We start from the raw sequence: 17687 nt of genomic DNA, 5'->3' as shown, positions 1-17687 counted from the left end.
ACTCTAAGTAACAACTTATAATGGGAACTATAAGCTTCTTAGTAAAAATACTACTTTAAAACTTTTACCTATTATCACGTTACAATTAAAATTTTATTTGAAATCTATTTCAGCTGGGTAAAAACGAGCATTTTTTGTTAAGGAAACTTTTATAAAATTTCAGTGTTATAAATTCAACATTCAAAATTTATCAAATAACCAAAACAAAGTCAATAAACAACGTTTTTAGTGATATTCTAAGAACCTTTTTTCTTTTTCAGAGGTTCACAAGAAACCAGTCAAAACACGCCCCTGGTGTGTCGATTTAAAAAAAATATATATACTTCAGTTAACATGAACGGCAAATGGAAAGCAAAAATCTTTATAAAGTTCTTAGCAAACCACCAGAAATATATTGTACTACTTTTTTTTGTAGTATTTGAAATAAGTTTTGTGTCTTATCTTCTGTTTAAATTTGCTAAATTTTCTGTTCTTCTCTGCTTTAATTTTTAAAGTGTTTTTTGTATTATAGATAAGTTTTACCTGTTGTTTTTTTTTTTTTTTGAACAATAAAGCTTTGTAAGAACATGACTTAATATTCTTGTTAGATATTTTTCAAATATGAAGTAAAGCCTGTTAGTCAAAATTTATTATATTTAAATTAAAATGATTTGTATAAACTTAATATGGTATTTTTAAGTGAGATTTTGAACAAATAACTTGATAAATATTAACAACTTCACTTAGTAAAATATTGAAGCAACTGAAAATAATTTTAAGAACTAAAGCACTATTTCAAATAAATTAGAGGTTTTAAAAAATACTTCGTATTTCAAAATGCAATAAATCCAAAAAGTTGACAATTGAAAGAAAAAATTTATTAGCTCAAGTATAGAAATAAATTGTACATATCAATATAGAACCTTTTATTTTATTTCAAAATAAACTGAAAACTTTTACTTATGTAAAAAAACTGAGAAATTTTTTATTAATTTAAATATGTCTCTAGCATTTAGAAAAAAGTTATTTTACTTTAAAACCTACAATTTAATAGTGAATTTTCAATTAGATTTGACTATCATTATTAACGGAATAAAATATTCTAGCAAGTGTAAACTTATACAGAAAAATTGCTTAAAGGTTTATATATATTTAATTAAATATTTTCTGATACATTGTTCGGAAAAATCGTAATTGATGGAAAATTATCAGGCACGAACACTTTAAAAACCGAAAAGTTCATTAATACCTTAAAACTCTTTAAAAAAACTAAAAGTGCTCAAAAGTTGCCGACTGAAATCAAACTGCCGTGACCCTCTTACGTTGAATATAGAAAAAATTGCAGAAAAACTAGTATCCGCTGCCGCCGTGGCTCATGTGCGACTGAGCGTTTCCCCCGAAACAGCTCGCGTCCTCCTCGGGGTTGTGGTTGGGAAAAGCTTGGATTTTTTCCTGGTAACCTCCTCCGAGCTGCTGATCTCCTTCGTGGGCCTTCATGCGCTCCTTGAGGGGCTTCATGGGGAGGGGCGCCTCCGAGTTGAAGTACCTCGACGCCACGTCTTCTTCCTGCTGATGAGGAGCTTCCTGGGTGCGGGGATCTTCTCGGATGGGAGTGGCCGCCTCGTCGATGAACATCGTGTCCTCGTCGCTTTCAACCTGAACAATGAAATACTTGAGTTGTTTTATACCGACTCGTTGCAGATTTGAAAAAATATTACATAAAATTATAATTTTTGTAAGGTTTATTAAGAAGCATAACTCTGTAAATCTTAAAGTTGCTGAGGCAAAACGTAACACTTAAATTTTCTTAGCTAAAGTCAAACATCCAATCAAAAAACAACCTTCAAATCTTCCTTTTCCTCCTGCTGCGCCTCCTGCTTCTCCTCCTCCTGCTTCGTCACGTTCTTGCAGCTCTCCACGTGCTCCGGCCAGTGCTCGAGCTGGCAGGCGGTGCAGCAGTACGACACGTTCCAGCAGCAGTGCAGGTCGGCCTCCTTCAGGCACATCACGCACCACGACTTCTTCTTGCACGATTCCAGCTGTTTCCTGTGCTCGTGCGCCGCCTTGCGTCTATCCTCCTCCACCGCCTGCTGCTTTTCCCTCTCGAAGCTCTGCCGCATTTCGGCGATGCGCAAGTCTGTTGTGAAAAGTTGAAAAGAAGTTTGACAATTAATCTTAGGTGTTGAGATATTAAATTTTTAATATTTACCTTAATCGAGCCAAGTGCCAAAGATGACATCAGTAAAACTAGAAATCTTTAATCAAAACCATTGTTGTGCTTTGACTTGCAAAGTTGTTTAAAACTTATTACAAATCTCTCAAAGTACTAATAATAACCTTAATTTTCAATACTACGAAAATTCAATTACCATTGTTGTGCTTGCTCTCCGCCACGCACTGCTTGCTCTCCCACTGAACCTTGTCCAGCTTCGACTGCAGGCTGCTTATCTTCCTCAGGTACTCCTGCTCCTTGTTCTTCAGCGCCTGCACCTGCGTCTGGAGGTGGTTGTTGGCGGTGACGAGCTGCTGCGACGCCGTCCTCACAACGTCCTCGTACAGCTCGTTCGTCAGCTGCTTGTGCTGCCTCTCGAACCTGTGTGAGACAACTGTGTTGAAAATGGTATACTCACAATTCCCACCACCGCAAAATTTCCACCCGTTTTTTTTACTTTTTTATTTCTGGCCAGAACCTATAGGTCTCTCAAATTTTTCTATACTCTAAAAAAAAATACGCCTAAAACCTTCTTTTTTTTTTGCTCTTCGTCATGAAATTCAGAATATCTAGTATAAGTTTCACAAACCTTAACTATGTTCTTTTTTGCATAAAAAACTAAAACAAAAGTACATTCAGTTACCTACCGGATCCATAACATTAGGATTTAGTCAGATACGGTTACTAGTTTCAAAGTAGGATCCGGATACTTTTTTTCAAATTAATATCCGGCCGGATACAAATATAAAAGACGTTACCCAACCGGATCCGAATACTAGGATGCGGTAGATCACTAGTGAAAAGTTTCTTTTGTTGAACACACAAAACTCGAAGATCAAAGTTTATTATTATATTTCTAATAAAACAATGAAAGATAAAAAGTTCAAAACGAACTTCAAAAAAATATTTAAAATACCAAGTTTTATTAGAACTTAAAAACGTTTAGAAAAAATGCTCGTTAATTTTTATTAAAGGTATTTTTGATTGGAATAGACCACTAAATTTGTAAGTAACAAATATTCACAAACAAACACAAATTAACAAATCTTTAATGTTTGAAATGTTAAAAGTGTAATTAACAAATATTCACAACTAAACAAAGTTAACAAACCTTTCATGATATTTGTGAAGAAGCAGAACTTTTGCTGATGAGTTTGAATCTACGGACAAGGAACTTACTGTAAAAAAAATTGTTTACTTTTTCAAAAATAAACTTAAATAACTTTTTTTGTGACTTTTAAACATAAATTATACAAAACCTTTTTTTTTTTTAAACACGTGAATTTTCGAAGTTAATTACGCAAGCTTTTGCCATTAAAACTCTTTATAAAAAATATGCGTCTTATATGTAATTTTTGATAACTGTTGAATTACTTTTTTTTACATATACAACTTGCTTTCTCCATCACTTTACAGCTATTTATACTATAGAATTCTTTTTTTAATCTATACACTAATTTTCAGTGGAATACTATTGGAAATTCAGTTGAATTGTATTTATGAAAATTTTAAACTTTTTACATTTTTTGAGTACACTTGAAGAAAAGCGACTGCATAATAACGGGTTAACACCCAAAACAAAAATACCTTAAATTAGAAATTAAAAATAAAGTAATTTAAATAATTTAAAAAACCTTATAAAAAATTTAGAAATTTAATCTAACTAAAACTTATATCTAACAAAAAAAGTTTATACTATGGCAATAAATTACATATATATGTATTTTATAAAAACAAATTATACAGTAATCTTCCTTTATTCAACCAACATATGTTTCTGTGTGTCAACGAATCAACACACTTCAACTGGGTTGTTAATAGGAAAGATAACTCAACTATCGATAAAATATATGTATTTTATCGATAATTTTTTTAAGACTTATGAACTAAAAATTTTTTTTATGTTTCTGGTACCTCTACAAACTTCTTATTTAATTTTTTGCTCAACTATAAATAGCGGTTTTTAAAATGAGTTTAGTAGGAAACAATTCGAAACTTGGTAAAACCAGTCTATATACTTTACTTAAATAATTGTTTAGAAATAATAAAATTTATTTTTAAATTCTTAATTCAAAATATACACATACTTACCGTCATTTCTACTCGATTTTCCTTGCTTTGGAATTGTGAAGCTCTTTAAACTTTTCGAAAATGATGAATCCTTATAAATTTAATGATGAGCATCAATACCTTTATACTTTGTGAAAAAAGGAAATTTTTAAACAAACAACTGAAAACACTATGCTATAACACTGGTATGACTTTAATGAACATGTTATTACTTTAATTTGGCAGAAGTTTCATTATTAAACAGTATGCCATATTTTTCAAAGTAACAAATTACAAACTTTGTCGCCAATGCTGCTCCTCTTGTGCTTAGACGAATGCAGTTTTCCTGTTGCTATCTTTAACGATTTGTCCACGCCTAAAATACAAGCAAATTTAAGTAGAGAAATAAGAAAAACTAAAATAATTCAAAATATGTTAAAACCAAATGCACAAAACATTTCCTCTTTTATTCTATATGTAAAGGAAAGTGTTTTAAAAAATTAAAGTTTGTAGGAAGTTCATAAAATTACCTAAGAAAAAGTAAATTTCAAACTAGAACTATTCTGATTAATATTTCTAATTTAATTTATCTCTATTGGTAGCCATATATGAACACTTTTAGCAAACCTATTTAAAGAAACAAATAGATTCGCGATATTTTACCTTTTACAATTATATAAAAATTGACATACCTCCAAAACTTTTTTTCTTGTGTGGCTGAAATAAAATACGAAAAATTAATAAGCAAAGGTCTTTAAAATTAATTTTCATTACAAAAACTAATACATTTGAAACCTATACAGCAGTTTTATTGTGTAGTACAATCAAGTAACACTTGATTGATTGTGAGACTATCTTTATACACACTTTTTATAAAAGATTAGTATGAAAATTACCAAAACTTAACATTTGAAACTTATTCTATAGTTTAGTTATAACAAGCTACTAATTTTAAACAAAAAATTTATATTTAAAGCTTTAGTTTATATTTTTGGTATTTAACTATAACTATATCGGTTTTTGTCTAAAGTTACAAAGTCCTCAAACAGTTTGGAGTTGTTTGCAAAACTTATATACAAGTTATAAATACTCTACACTACATAAAGTTTTAAGAGCGATGTTTGTATGCATCAAATTTTTTAGACAACAAAACAGATACAGTCTAGAACTTTAAGTATTAAAAAATAAAAATATTTAGTAAAAGCCTTAATTAAGATATTAATTTTTTAGTTAAGTATAACTTCGATATTTAAATTTAAGGGTATAAAAAAATAAAAAAAAAAACAAGTCTAATTTACTTTGGTTCAAACCAGGTAGCATAATGATATGAAGTATTTTTAATACCTCTAATACTAGTATAAGAGTTTTAAAAGTGATAACTTAACAAATGACATTTAAAACTAGCCATTACAAGGTTTAAATTGATAAAACAAAACTTAATTATTTCAAAGGTAGTAACTGTATTTAGTTAGATATTAAAGTTTCAAAAACAACTTACCAAGTTAGAAGAATTCATAGAATGAGAAACGGAGTCACGCTTTTTCACCTTTTCATAAACAGATCTACAAAAATAATGCATATGTTGATCTAGAAATTTAAAATTATGTTTTCTGATTTTAACAACATGAATTTTTTTGTCTTATTTTTTCTTTTTGTCTCAATGTTTCGTGTCTTTCAGTTTAAGTGACCCACACTTTGATGCCTGCGTCCAGCGTAGGAAAATAAACTTGAAATAATAATAACCAAAGCAAAAAAAAGCTTTTCTACCTTGTATACTTAGTACAACTCACCCTCTACTAAGACTTTCAGAATTTTTCTTCTTGTGCAAACTTTTGTCTGAATTTATGGAAGTGTTGCCAATGTCGGATTTACGATGCTTGGTAGGAGTTTTCGCTGGATCGTCTGAAATTTTCCTCTTCAAACTTTTGTTCATCGACTTTATATCACTTCTCTTTTTTTTCAACTTGGAACTCTACAAATAAATAAAGTGCTAGTTTTTTGATGTTTGAACTTATTAAGATACAAAAAGTACTGAACTTATAAATACTTGTTAATAAAACAATTTTATAACTTAAAAAAAACATGTATATACACTAAAACTTTTAACTTAGCCGAGATAAAAAATATTAAAGGTTGTTTTTTAAATCAAGCCAACTATGATTAATAAAAATACTTTATGGCTTGACAAGTCAAAATTACGCTTTTTTTCGAAAAACATTAAGTACTTTTTTTTTAAAACAAAACGTATTTAAATTTACTTTTGATATTAAGCCACTTTTTAAGAACTGCACGTGTCTACCATAACCTTAATCGATCAATTGGAAATTTTATTGATCCTTATATCATTAAAAAGTCAAGTACGTCTTTTGACTCAAAAATTCGTACTTGACTGGAACAGTAACGGTAGTTATACTTGTACGGTACAAACAAGAACAAGATTAAAACCAAAGACTACAAAAAAATAACTTATGTTAATAAACACAAACTAAAAAACTAACACTCAACAAGTCATTGTCGGAAGCGGAGCTTGGAGATAGTTGTTCTGAAAAAAAAATAATATAAAAAAACATATAACTAATTAAGTTACAATTTCATCAACAGTTTATATTTTAGGGCAAATACATAATAAACAAACGAACTTGGCTGAGAAGGATATGATTCGTCCGCAGAAGAATCGGTTGAACTCGTGTCGTTATCTGATACTGATTCCTATCAAATTAAAAACAGTTACTTTTTGTTAATAAATAAAGGTTATTTTAAAAAAAAAATTGATAACAAAAGTCATGTTCAAGTTAAATTTTAAAATTAATGTATCATTTTGGTAAACGATTATTTTAAACACTTTTGTCATTTAAATAATCAAAATAACATTCAAGTACAAAAAAATAGTTTTTATCGTTCGACAATGACTGGAAAACATTAAAGAAATATGCATCTAAATTTGTAGTTTAGGATATCTATATAAACTATTATGGTTATTATTAGAAAGTATACGTTAAAGCTTTATCATTTTTCGGGTGTAATGTTTAAGGAAGATATGAAAATGTTTATTTTAGTACATCTAGTGAGAAAAAAAGTATTAAAAACATTCCTGTTACAATTTTAAAAGATTACAATCCAGTTGGTTGTAATGATTATATGAAATGAATATAACACACATTTCTAGGATCCAAGTTTTTTCAGCCTAAATTGTCAAATTCCAGGTTTTTCCAAGATTTCAGGTTTTGTGACAACCCTGCTTTATATAACAAATAGTAAAAAACCTAGCTTTAAAAATAGTGACAGATCTAGAAAACATGAAAAAAAACACGATCCAAGTAAAAAAATTCAAATGGTTAAAACACACTTCAGCTTATAATACAAACCAACCTTTTCAACTTGCTCTGCGAGGTTCTTTATGGTTTTGTTGAGCGATGACGAGTGCTTCTTCTTGTTTGGATGGTGGCCGCTGGTTGTGACAACTTTCGATTTCTTCCTCACCACCGAAGTCGCTGTTGATGCTTCTGAAAATTTAAAAAACACAATTGCTTTTTATGCAAACGAGTTTTGGTATGTGTTTTTATTTCAGTTTCGAACGCATGTACACTAACAATTTCCCATGAATGGATTTTAAGCATATGTGATAACTTTAAAAATAACAAACAACATATCGTTACTTTTGTTCAATAATTTTCCGATCTGCGCAGGTACAAACTTTAATACTTTTTTTACCATAGCATTAGCATTCATATAGTGTCTATGGCTAATACAAAAAATCAAAAACTTTTATAAGTGTATTTTTTAATACATTGATTACCTGAATGAACTTTATACACTTTATGCAGTTTTTTTTAATAGTTTATTCAATGATTCGAAAAGCACTAGATTAGCCAATTTTATTTAAATAACTCAAAGATAAACCAACAAATTTAGAATGAACGTTGTTAAATTATTCTTTTTTTTGTCAGTCAAATACCAACTTGGGATAGGTCTTGAAATTAAAGTTTTTTGGAGCACAAGGATTTTTTTTCAAGTTCAATGAATTTACAAGAAATCCCAAATTAAAGGCTATTAAAGAAATTTTCCCAATTAATAAAATAATGGTTCTCAAACTTTTTAAAAGCTGTACAAAGTAAACTACAGGAAAATTTTGTGCATACTAAAGTGTAGAAATATATAACACATTAGGTACTGATAATTTATTTTATAATTATTATGCAGCAAATGCTGACTGATGGAAACTTTTGTATATGTTTTAAAGCAACTTTTGTATAAGCTATTATTAAGGCGTCACAATTTTTGTATGTTCATCATTTTAAGGATAAGACGTAATAGGCTAACTAGTGTTTTGTTAAGAATTAAGGTTAACATGTACAAAAATTATTTAAGTATTTATATCTTTAGCTCACATTTCTAATTCAATAAATTACAAAAGCAACGAACTTTTACTCAGTGCCTTGATCTGAAAAGCCAGGGTGTCCGCTTTTGTTGAATCAGCCTATATAAAAAAATTAAATCAAATAATGCAAAAAAGTTTTTTATTATTAATGAAAAATGTAACTTACATCTGAACTGTCCGGAATACTTCCTGATGCGTAATCATCTGTATTAATTTGATTTAATTACTTTTACTTATTAATACTATTTAATTTAACTTCTTTCATTTTTAAATACCATTAAATTTAATTACTTCTAATCTTAATTACTGTTAAATTTAACTACTTGTAATCTTAAACACTGTTAGATTTAATCACTTCTATATCTAATTACTAGTAACTTACTAATAAACTTAGTTACTTTTATCTATTACAGTCAATTATCTTATTACTAAAAACTTCAACCAACTATATTAACAAGTGATGATTTTCAATAATTTTATTTAGTCACTTCTACTTTCAAATACAACTACTTTTTTAATTTATTTTATTCAACTACTTATTAGAAATGTTTAGCAAAACTCACAAGTGCTGATTTTTCTGGAACTTTCCGCCAGTGGTTGCCTCAACGTGGCCCACTCAAATTTTCCGAATTTCTTCGTGACGTTGTCGACGTACCTCTGCGCTTCCGCGATCGCGTTGTCGAGTCCGCCTGAAATTTTTCACTATAGCAATTTTTTTTCATCCCAACATAAAGTTTACATGCATCATGTTGATTTGTATAACACGATTTTTTTTTTTCCGAGTGGAACACGTAAAATCTAAATATCAAACAAACGACTGAAGATGTAAGAATTTGTTTTTAACTTTTTCGGTTGCACGTAGTCAGTTCCGCGATCGCATTGTCAAGTCCGCCGTGAAAAAGTAAACTTGAAAAGATGCTTTAACGTCCATGTCTATTTTAAGAATGATAAAGTATGCTCATTGTCTTGGACTTTTTTACGTTTTTTTTAACCAACTACATCTTGACATTAATCAGACAATTAAAGTTAAAAACCCACCACTGTATTTCGAATTGGCAATTTTGTATCAGCTTTTAGATGTAGCAAAATTAATTAATTTGTTGTAAAAGAGCAAAGTAGAGTAAATTTTAAACTTGGTATATTTTAGTAAAAAATACAATTACCGTAAATAAGGTTTATTTAATGTAGATGTCCGTTTGTATTGGTTTTTATTGTACAATATGTTTTTTTTGCTTTCTTTTATAAGACGTTAACCGAATAAGACTCGATAACCGAAAGGTCTTACGACCAAAAAATTTGAGCGCTTTTTTTGTAGTTAAATAAATTAAATTTTCTCAATCCTAAATAAAAATACTTGATAACTTTTTAAATCTAACAAGACTTAACAAACTTAATTACTCTTAAAACATAAATTTTCACAAAATAAGTTACTTTAACCTTTTAATTTAAGTAATAGTTATTACTGTTACTACAAAATGCTTCTTTTTTGGCAAAATTATAATATTAATAAATATTTTATTATTATAAGTTTAAAACGACTAAACTATTAAAAAATCCTTACGACATTCAAATGCATATTCAAAATTAATAATTATAATCAAAAAAGCTATAAACACACAATGCTAGTATAAAAATAATGTTCTTAAGGAAGTGACAATCAGGCAATAACAAAAAAAATTTGATGAGGTTTACGAAACGAACAACTAGCTTATAACTATCTAGTATAAGAAAATGTACACTGTCTAAATTAATTCAAAAATAAGCAGAAAAGCTAACTTTACATATTAAAAACATACGTCTTATTTTCAAATTTACTTAATACTTTCTATGTTTAAAAAATTCATATTCAGCTATGTATTCAAAAATAAAAACCATTAATAAAACTCAACTAATACTAACTTCTTTTAATGGTATTTGTTGTTGTGTACTTATTCTGATCTGTGTAAATTCTGCTCATAACTCATAAAAACCAAATTAGTACATGGTATTTACTTTCCATGAGCTTTGACTTCTTGTCGGGCAAACAAAAAGTTATTTCTAAATAAAAAAATGTTTATAAATTTAAAAAAACGGCTGAAGTCTAATAAAACATAATATTGACAACTAAAAAAAACTGCGACTCTAAACTTTGATCCTTGCTCATTGAAACTAAATTATAACAAAATAAATAAAATTTTGGTACTAACCATTGTTAAATATACTATACAGTAAGTACTTTCAAAACAAAAGACTAAAATCTTAAATAGTTCCAAGTCTAAATAACATAACTTACTTTGAATTGTTATTTAAATCTAGTCATACTTTAGCTGCAATGGTTGACAAATAAAACAACTGAGATTAAATACTACATAAAAACTATTGCTTTTATTTTGATATTAAAAGAACTTATGTATCACTTTACTACTTAAACTTTGTTAGTTTTACACCATATAGCTAATCAAAAAAAAATTTAGTATTTCAAAAGTTCTCAAAGGCAAGCTGTTTAAAGTAACCATGATAAACTTAAACTATTTTAGTAACTTGTATTTATGCTTGTAGGACACTAAGTGCTTGACTTATACTAAACTTGAAAACTACAAAAAACTAAACAAATACATTCATGAATATATCAAGCTAAAGTAATATACTATTAACGAGGTACGCTAGCACAACCTATAATCATAATGTCTAACTATAAACTTATCAATATTCCTAAAAAATGTTTACTCATTCAATCATCTACATTACAATAAATTCAGATAAAACTATTTAATTTTTAAAAATTGGTGTTTTTTTGAAGAACCAAACATCATTGATATTCCTAGTCGAACTAATTTAATTAAAAAAAAACTACTTTGTGATAACAAATAAACTTGTAAACCTGATGTGTCTTCTTTGACCAAACTACTTTATAAGTTCTAAATTAATCAAAAAAAATACTATGTGAACAACAAAACCCTATCAGCAACAAAACAACTAATGAATATCATAAACATGTACCGAAAAAATTATTATCAAGAAACAATCAACGAACCTTTAGCGCCGGCCTTCTTCTTGTTCTTCACCTGGTGGGGCATCTCCTTGGAGTACAGGTAGCAGTTTTCCTCCCGCACCCACGCCCGGTCGTGCTGACCGAAGAACCTCGCGTCCACCAGCCCCTTCCCGTCCACTTTCAGCGCCTGTTGGTGCAAATTGTAGAAGAAAAAAAAATATTGTTCTACAAAACATTCACAATAAAAGAAACTCAATTCAGATTGCAAACTCTACTTTGTTGTCGTCAGCGGTAAAAAAGCATAAAGTGATACCATGATTCGTTTAAGTGGATTTTCAGTTGCAACGCTGTTGCTTTAAAACAGGGGTCGGCAGCCTTTTGCAAATCGCGGGCCAATTTTCCCAGGAAATAATGCTCACGGGCCGCATTTATTTATAAAAAAAATCTTCGAAGGCCGCATTTATTTGTATAAATTTCTAGTAATCAATAGAAAAATATTATTTTAGATCAGAAATATGATAAATTAAGCAATAGTTGAGCACTAGTAATGATTATTTATTGAATTAAGAGCCTAAATGTAAGTTTTTATTGCAAAGTCTTTAATTTTTTATTGCTATAAAAACATATATTTTAAACTGAAAAGAAGCTCGCGGGCCGCTGATTTAGACTTTGAGGGCCGCATTTGGCCCGCGGGCCGCAGTTTGCCGACCCCTGCTTTAAAAGAATTAAGATTGTTATGTGACCTGTGATTCCTACGTTTTATAAGCAAACTATAAAATCTAATCTTTTTTTAAGGTACTTAAATTAATTAAAATCTATAGTTCGGTATATAAAAGCCATACATTATGACAAAAGCATAATTTACTGTACTAAAGAAACAATAAAAACTTATTAAAAACATTACATACTTAAAAAGGATTTTGTATACAATTAAATCAGTAGAATGAGAAAACTAAGAATTTAGACTTCTTTATAAATATCTAGTACTTACTTAAAACTATATCAGATAGCACTTCTTAGAAAAATCTTGTTAAAAATCCGTTTAAAGCTACAATACAGGATGTTATTAAATCTGGCATACAAATAACTAGAAAATTATCTATAAACTATCGGTTAGGGAAAAAAATAAACTTATAATACAAAATAAATACTCAAACTGAATAAAAACTGAAACAAGCAATAAATTTAAATATGGTTGAATTCACCAAGGTAAAAAAATGTATGGCTTCTTTGAAACTTTGTTACATAAATTGTGCAACAACTTATGTAACAATGCTGTACATTCCACACCTAAGAAAGGATGTTACGTTTAGGTACCTTAAAAACTAACTTAAATAAAAGCCCTAAAAAATACTTCTAAAACAAACAAAAAATTACTAACCTTGGCGGGCCAGTGGGGAAAGCCGGCGAGTTTGGCCCATATGAGCCGGTGGTTTTTCTGGCAAGGCTCGCAGAACCAATCGGGACGGTTCTTGCCGGCGTTCAAGTAACACTCCGGACACACTTCGATTTCTTTCATCTGGAACAAAAGTATTGAGTTGTTTATTATAAAAGATAAATAATAAGGAAAGTTTTAAACACTGAAATTTAAATTTCTCAAAACTATTAGTTTTTTTTTTTAATTTTCTATAAACTTATAACGTTAAACAAGTTACTTATTGATTAAAAAAATTAATTTAGTTACTTAATATTTTAATTTTTATAAACTTTACATGTCAACTATTATATATGTAAAACTTTAAAGGTGATATTATCTAGTTTATTTAAAAACATGTTAAATTAAAACTATAACTAAACTGCACTTACTATTATAATATTTAAGTAAACAACCACTAACGCGGTTTTTAAAACATTGATGTACTGTACATGCATAGTAATATACATAACAGATCTATTGTATTTAACAATGTCCTAAAATTTTCGCGCAAAGCTACACTTCCAAGGTTAGAATTGTATATTTACACTTAAAAATATATATAAAACTAAAAAATACACTCCAACAACCTCAAACTCGGCGGTTTTTACCATCTGCTTGGCAATCATTGACAGTTTTCCAACTCCGTTGTAAACGATGCAGTTGTGAAGTATCCATTCCACATCGGCTCCGAATGCCTGCAATATATTGAAATAATATTATAATGTATTAAAATAATTATTAAATATAAACTAAAAAATTTGGAAGTTTCAATCTACTTTAAAATTTTCAATAAGTTAAACTAATAATAGAATTTTCCTCCTTAAATTTTTGAAGTAACAATTAAATTGTCTTATTTTAATTTTTCCTTTTCTAACAATGCTGCTTATTTAGGATTTATTTTTCTTAGGTTAATAACAAAAGCTTTTGGTTATTTTAAATTTGTTTCTAGTTGAGCAAACCAACTCGTTTTATAAGTTCTTGTTTTTAAATAAATTTGCATAACAAAATCTATAAGTAAAACAAATTTTTTACAGTACTGACATGTTTAATTTACTGTGAATAGAGTAATAAATGGTATGCATAATCGGAACTGTTTCCAAAAAATGAAAAAATTACTATAATATTGAACATTGATTGATTAGTATCTGTTATTTTTAAACAAACTTCAATAATAAAAAAAACTTTTTTGATAGTGAAAAGTTATATAAGTAACAGTTTCAAAAGTGCAATACTTTTGTTTTGTTTTAGAAAGCTGGTTTAGGTAATGTAAAACTAACAAATTAAGACAAAATCACTTAAAAAATTATGTTCTAAGTACATTAATATAATAAAAATTACTCATAAAAGTTTGTATATTAAACTTTTGACAACATTTTCAAAAAAAAAAACTAATTTATATATGATTTATTCAAGCAACTTTTTATAGGAACAGCATACTTATTGTTATATAAACACTGTTTATAGTACCTGTTTTTGAAAAATAATAAAAAATACTTTTCAGAACTTCAATTATTATTTATAATTAAGTTAAACTTATCAATAACTTACAAAGAAATAAAAGTACGCTCCTTGAACAAATTCCAAGTTAAAAACATTACAATAAAATACTAAAATACTTTTGTTCTGCAAAATATTTACAAAAAAGGTTTTAACCTCAGTAGACCCGTACTTTCTGGCTTTTCTTTTCTCTTCTATTGTGTAAACGTCCATAGGATGAAAAATGTAGTCTGTGTAGTCGCTAAAAACTTCAGTATCTACCGGATTTCTGAAAGGATCAGACTGCAAAAAAGTTTTGCTTTGTAATTGAAATTAACACTACTGGTTTGTATAGTTTTTCTAAGGTTTATTTCTTTAATTTAAATTTTACTTTATTTACTTAAAGTTTTAGCAACATGTACTTTACCCGCTAAATATCTTTTTTTAATGTACAAATTTAGAAATTAAAATTTATAAAACAGAAAACTTAAGAGTTTAAACATAATACTCATTAATTATATACAAGCAATTCCAATAGCTAGAAACTTAAATTTAACCTTAAAAATTGCATTTAAAAAACAAAGAATGGTTTGTAAAAATCGAACATAAGAAAACTATGATAGCTTACTTTACTTTAAATAAAATTATACAGACAATTTTAGATAAAGATTTGTACCAACTTTAGACTTCATTCAAGTAAACTTTACAACTTTATAAAACTTGTAATAACAAATTATTTAAAGCTAAATGTAATAATAACTTTCAAGCATTTGAAATTCATAACAAGAATATCTTTCAAAACTGTACTTGGTGTGTATTTCAAATATTGTAAAGCAAAACACTTCACAAGTGAACAAGACATAAAAACCTTGATCTAGTTTACGTAACAAGAAACCTAGTTCGCCAAAAGTATCACTAAAGTTTATATAAATAAAAGAGTATGAAGTTAATAAAATTAAGGTATAAGTACAGCAAACCGAAAGATTGCGTACAAACCTTGCTCCAGTTTACAGTAATAAATAAAGTAGTACTAATCAAAAACGAAACACAACCAACCCCTGCTATTTCCAATCTCTTCACGGCGTACTTCAGGTGCTCTGCCAGCTGGAAGCGGTCCAGGGGCAGCTTCTTCGGATTGTCCATCGACTCCGCGTTCATGATCTTGATGCACACGGGGCAGAACCAGGTGTCCACTTCGGGGTTCTTCTTCAGGTTCAAACACTTCAGGTGGTACACCCGTGGGCAGCTCTCGCAGCAGATCACCTCGCCCTCCTTGTGGCACTTCCAGCAGTAAGCGTCGTTCTCGCCCTCGAACACCTGCGGAGTTTGCTATATACAAAAATTTTCGTTATTGAGTGCGTGTTACAATGGGGTAGCTAGTAAAAACTTTGAATATTTCTAGTGCTAAAAATAACCATTAAACTTTTAATTTGTTAATAATTTGCTTTGGGTTCTAAAGTTTCATTATTTCAACTCCCGAATGCTTCAGTTTTTGTTTGGTATTAAAGATAAAAATAAAACAGCTACTTAGTATATAAATATTCTACAATTGTTTAGAAAAATTATATCCAAGGTAAATTTAGTATCTACTTGTCAATTTCTATTAGTATCTATTATAACAACTGTACAATGTACAGGTACACTAACAAAATATTTTTTTAATCCAATTATACACAATTATAAAAGTTTACATCAATAATAAATTAAAAGTATTTGGACATTTAAAAGACTGGAAAACTTATTCAAAACAAATACTATTTACAGGAAAAATCAAACTCTTCAAACAAGCTTTCAAAAGACTTCAAAAAAAATTATTTTAAACACCCTTAAAAATACATTTTAAAGAATGTTAAATCCGCAACAATAAATTTTTTGGTCAGTAAAAATAGTAAAGTTTAAGCTTTTATAAAAACTTTCACTATTGAATAGTTTTACTATTAATTGTAATTTACTTTTTAAGGAGTAAAGAAAACTCAAATTAACTTTTTGAATTCAGTCAGTGTTGAAAAAAATTCACAATTTCGAAATAGGGAAAAGCTTAATTTTTTTTTGATAAATAAAATTTATTAAAAGTTAGTCATTTACTAGGGTTTTTAACTAGAGATTTTAATTAACATACATTCCTGGCATAAATTAAAACACATTTATGTAGAATATTAAAAAAAAATTAAATAAAAACTAAATATTTACTTAAGTATTGTGTACTAATGATACTTAATACACAATATAGTAATACTTAAACAATGAAATAGATTTGATAATAATACAACTACTTATAAATATACAAAAAACAAAAAAAAACATTTTATTTAACTTATTTAAATTTTTTGAATTAGTATATTTAGATCATGGTTTTATCTAAACATTTTATTCAAACTAACAGCGGGTGGCAGTTTCATTGGGGATGTCTTAACTTTCTTCTGATCTGACACTTTTGTTTCTTCTGGAAATTGCTTTGTGATAGATATTTTTAAAGGAGCAACATTTTTATTATTTGTTTTTTCTTTAGGACTTTCTGTGTTTTTAACAGATATTTTTATATCTTCTTTCAATTCTTCATTTAAAGGTTCTTTGAGCTCATTTTCATCTACGTTATTTTCATTAACATCAACTTTATCTACAACTTCTACCCCGACTTCTTTTTTGCATTCATACGGTTGTTCAATTGGACCTTGATCACTTACACTTGAATCTGTAACTTCATGCAATTTCTCCGGACTCTTACCAGACATCCCAAAATCATCCACAGAACTGTTTGGAAAGTTGGGCTGTGTGTTGGTCAGTTGCTCATCAACTTTATCAGCAACATTGTTGTTTGCAACTGGGGGGTAATTGTGGTTGTCAGACTCCATTTTTTCTGGTTCGACCAAATTTTCAACATAATTTTGATTTAGTCTATGGTGATCAAACAGTGTGGAGTTTTGGTCATTAACTGTGGAAAGCAGTGGCGCCTGTTGTGTTTTGTTTTCTTGGTTCGACAGATCAATCAAGCCAGCCTTGTTGTCGTCTTGCATTAGTAAAGAGCTCACACTGTGGTTGTTCGACGACGAAACTGAGAGGTCCATCAGCAAGTTGCTTTCTTGTGAACTGTTAGCTCCCTGCTGCACTGTGTAACCTCCATTGTTAATGGGAAAAGTGTTTTCCATCACAGAATAACTTGATGCTGATAACAAAGTTATGTGTACGTACTTTTTAAACTAACTGC

The 17687-nt window shown here is 28.8% G+C and overlaps 1 protein-coding gene across 2 annotated transcripts; it reads right to left on the bottom strand.

Moving 5' to 3' along the window:
- Positions 1-871: 871 nt before the first annotated feature.
- On the bottom strand, positions 872-17687 carry LOC145837829 (uncharacterized). 2 transcript variants are annotated; one of them, XM_082945280.1, is made up of 21 exons: positions 16864-17687; positions 15539-15811; positions 14660-14785; positions 13594-13701; positions 12971-13108; positions 11632-11776; positions 9182-9307; positions 8785-8822; positions 8663-8717; positions 7610-7743; positions 6880-6949; positions 6739-6782; positions 6031-6212; positions 5739-5802; positions 4933-4957; positions 4540-4616; positions 4283-4352; positions 3303-3369; positions 2349-2572; positions 1821-2116; positions 872-1635 (listed from the first exon to the last, which is right to left on the bottom strand). In XM_082945280.1, the coding sequence occupies exons 1-21, from the start codon at positions 17626-17628 to the stop codon at positions 1330-1332; spliced, it is 3333 nt and encodes a 1110-aa protein (XP_082801406.1). In that variant the 5' UTR covers positions 17629-17687; the 3' UTR covers positions 872-1329. The 2 variants fall into 2 exon arrangements, with proteins under 2 accessions (XP_082801406.1, XP_082801407.1); XM_082945281.1 differs by having other exon boundaries at positions 15539-15799.

Source organism: Thalia democratica, chromosome 6 (genome assembly GCF_965202585.1).
Source record: "Thalia democratica chromosome 6, ktThaDemo2.hap1.1, whole genome shotgun sequence".
NCBI lineage: Eukaryota > Metazoa > Chordata > Thaliacea > Salpida > Salpidae > Thalia > Thalia democratica.
The sequence above is the reverse complement of the archived record's forward strand: the minus strand, read 5'-3'. Positions and strand labels throughout refer to the sequence as shown.

Coding starts and splice junctions, on each gene's coding strand:
- LOC145837829 (XM_082945280.1), bottom strand. CDS start 17,628: ATGGAAAACACTTTTCCCATTAACAATGGAGGTTACACAGTGCAGCAG. Junction 15,812..16,863: donor CAATGAAACTGCCACCCGCT/GTTAGTTTGAAT, acceptor TTTTGTATATAG/CAAACTCCGCAGGTGTTCGA. Junction 5,803..6,030: donor TCTGAAAGTCTTAGTAGAGG/GTGAGTTGTACT, acceptor TTATTTTTGTAG/ATCTGTTTATGAAAAGGTGA.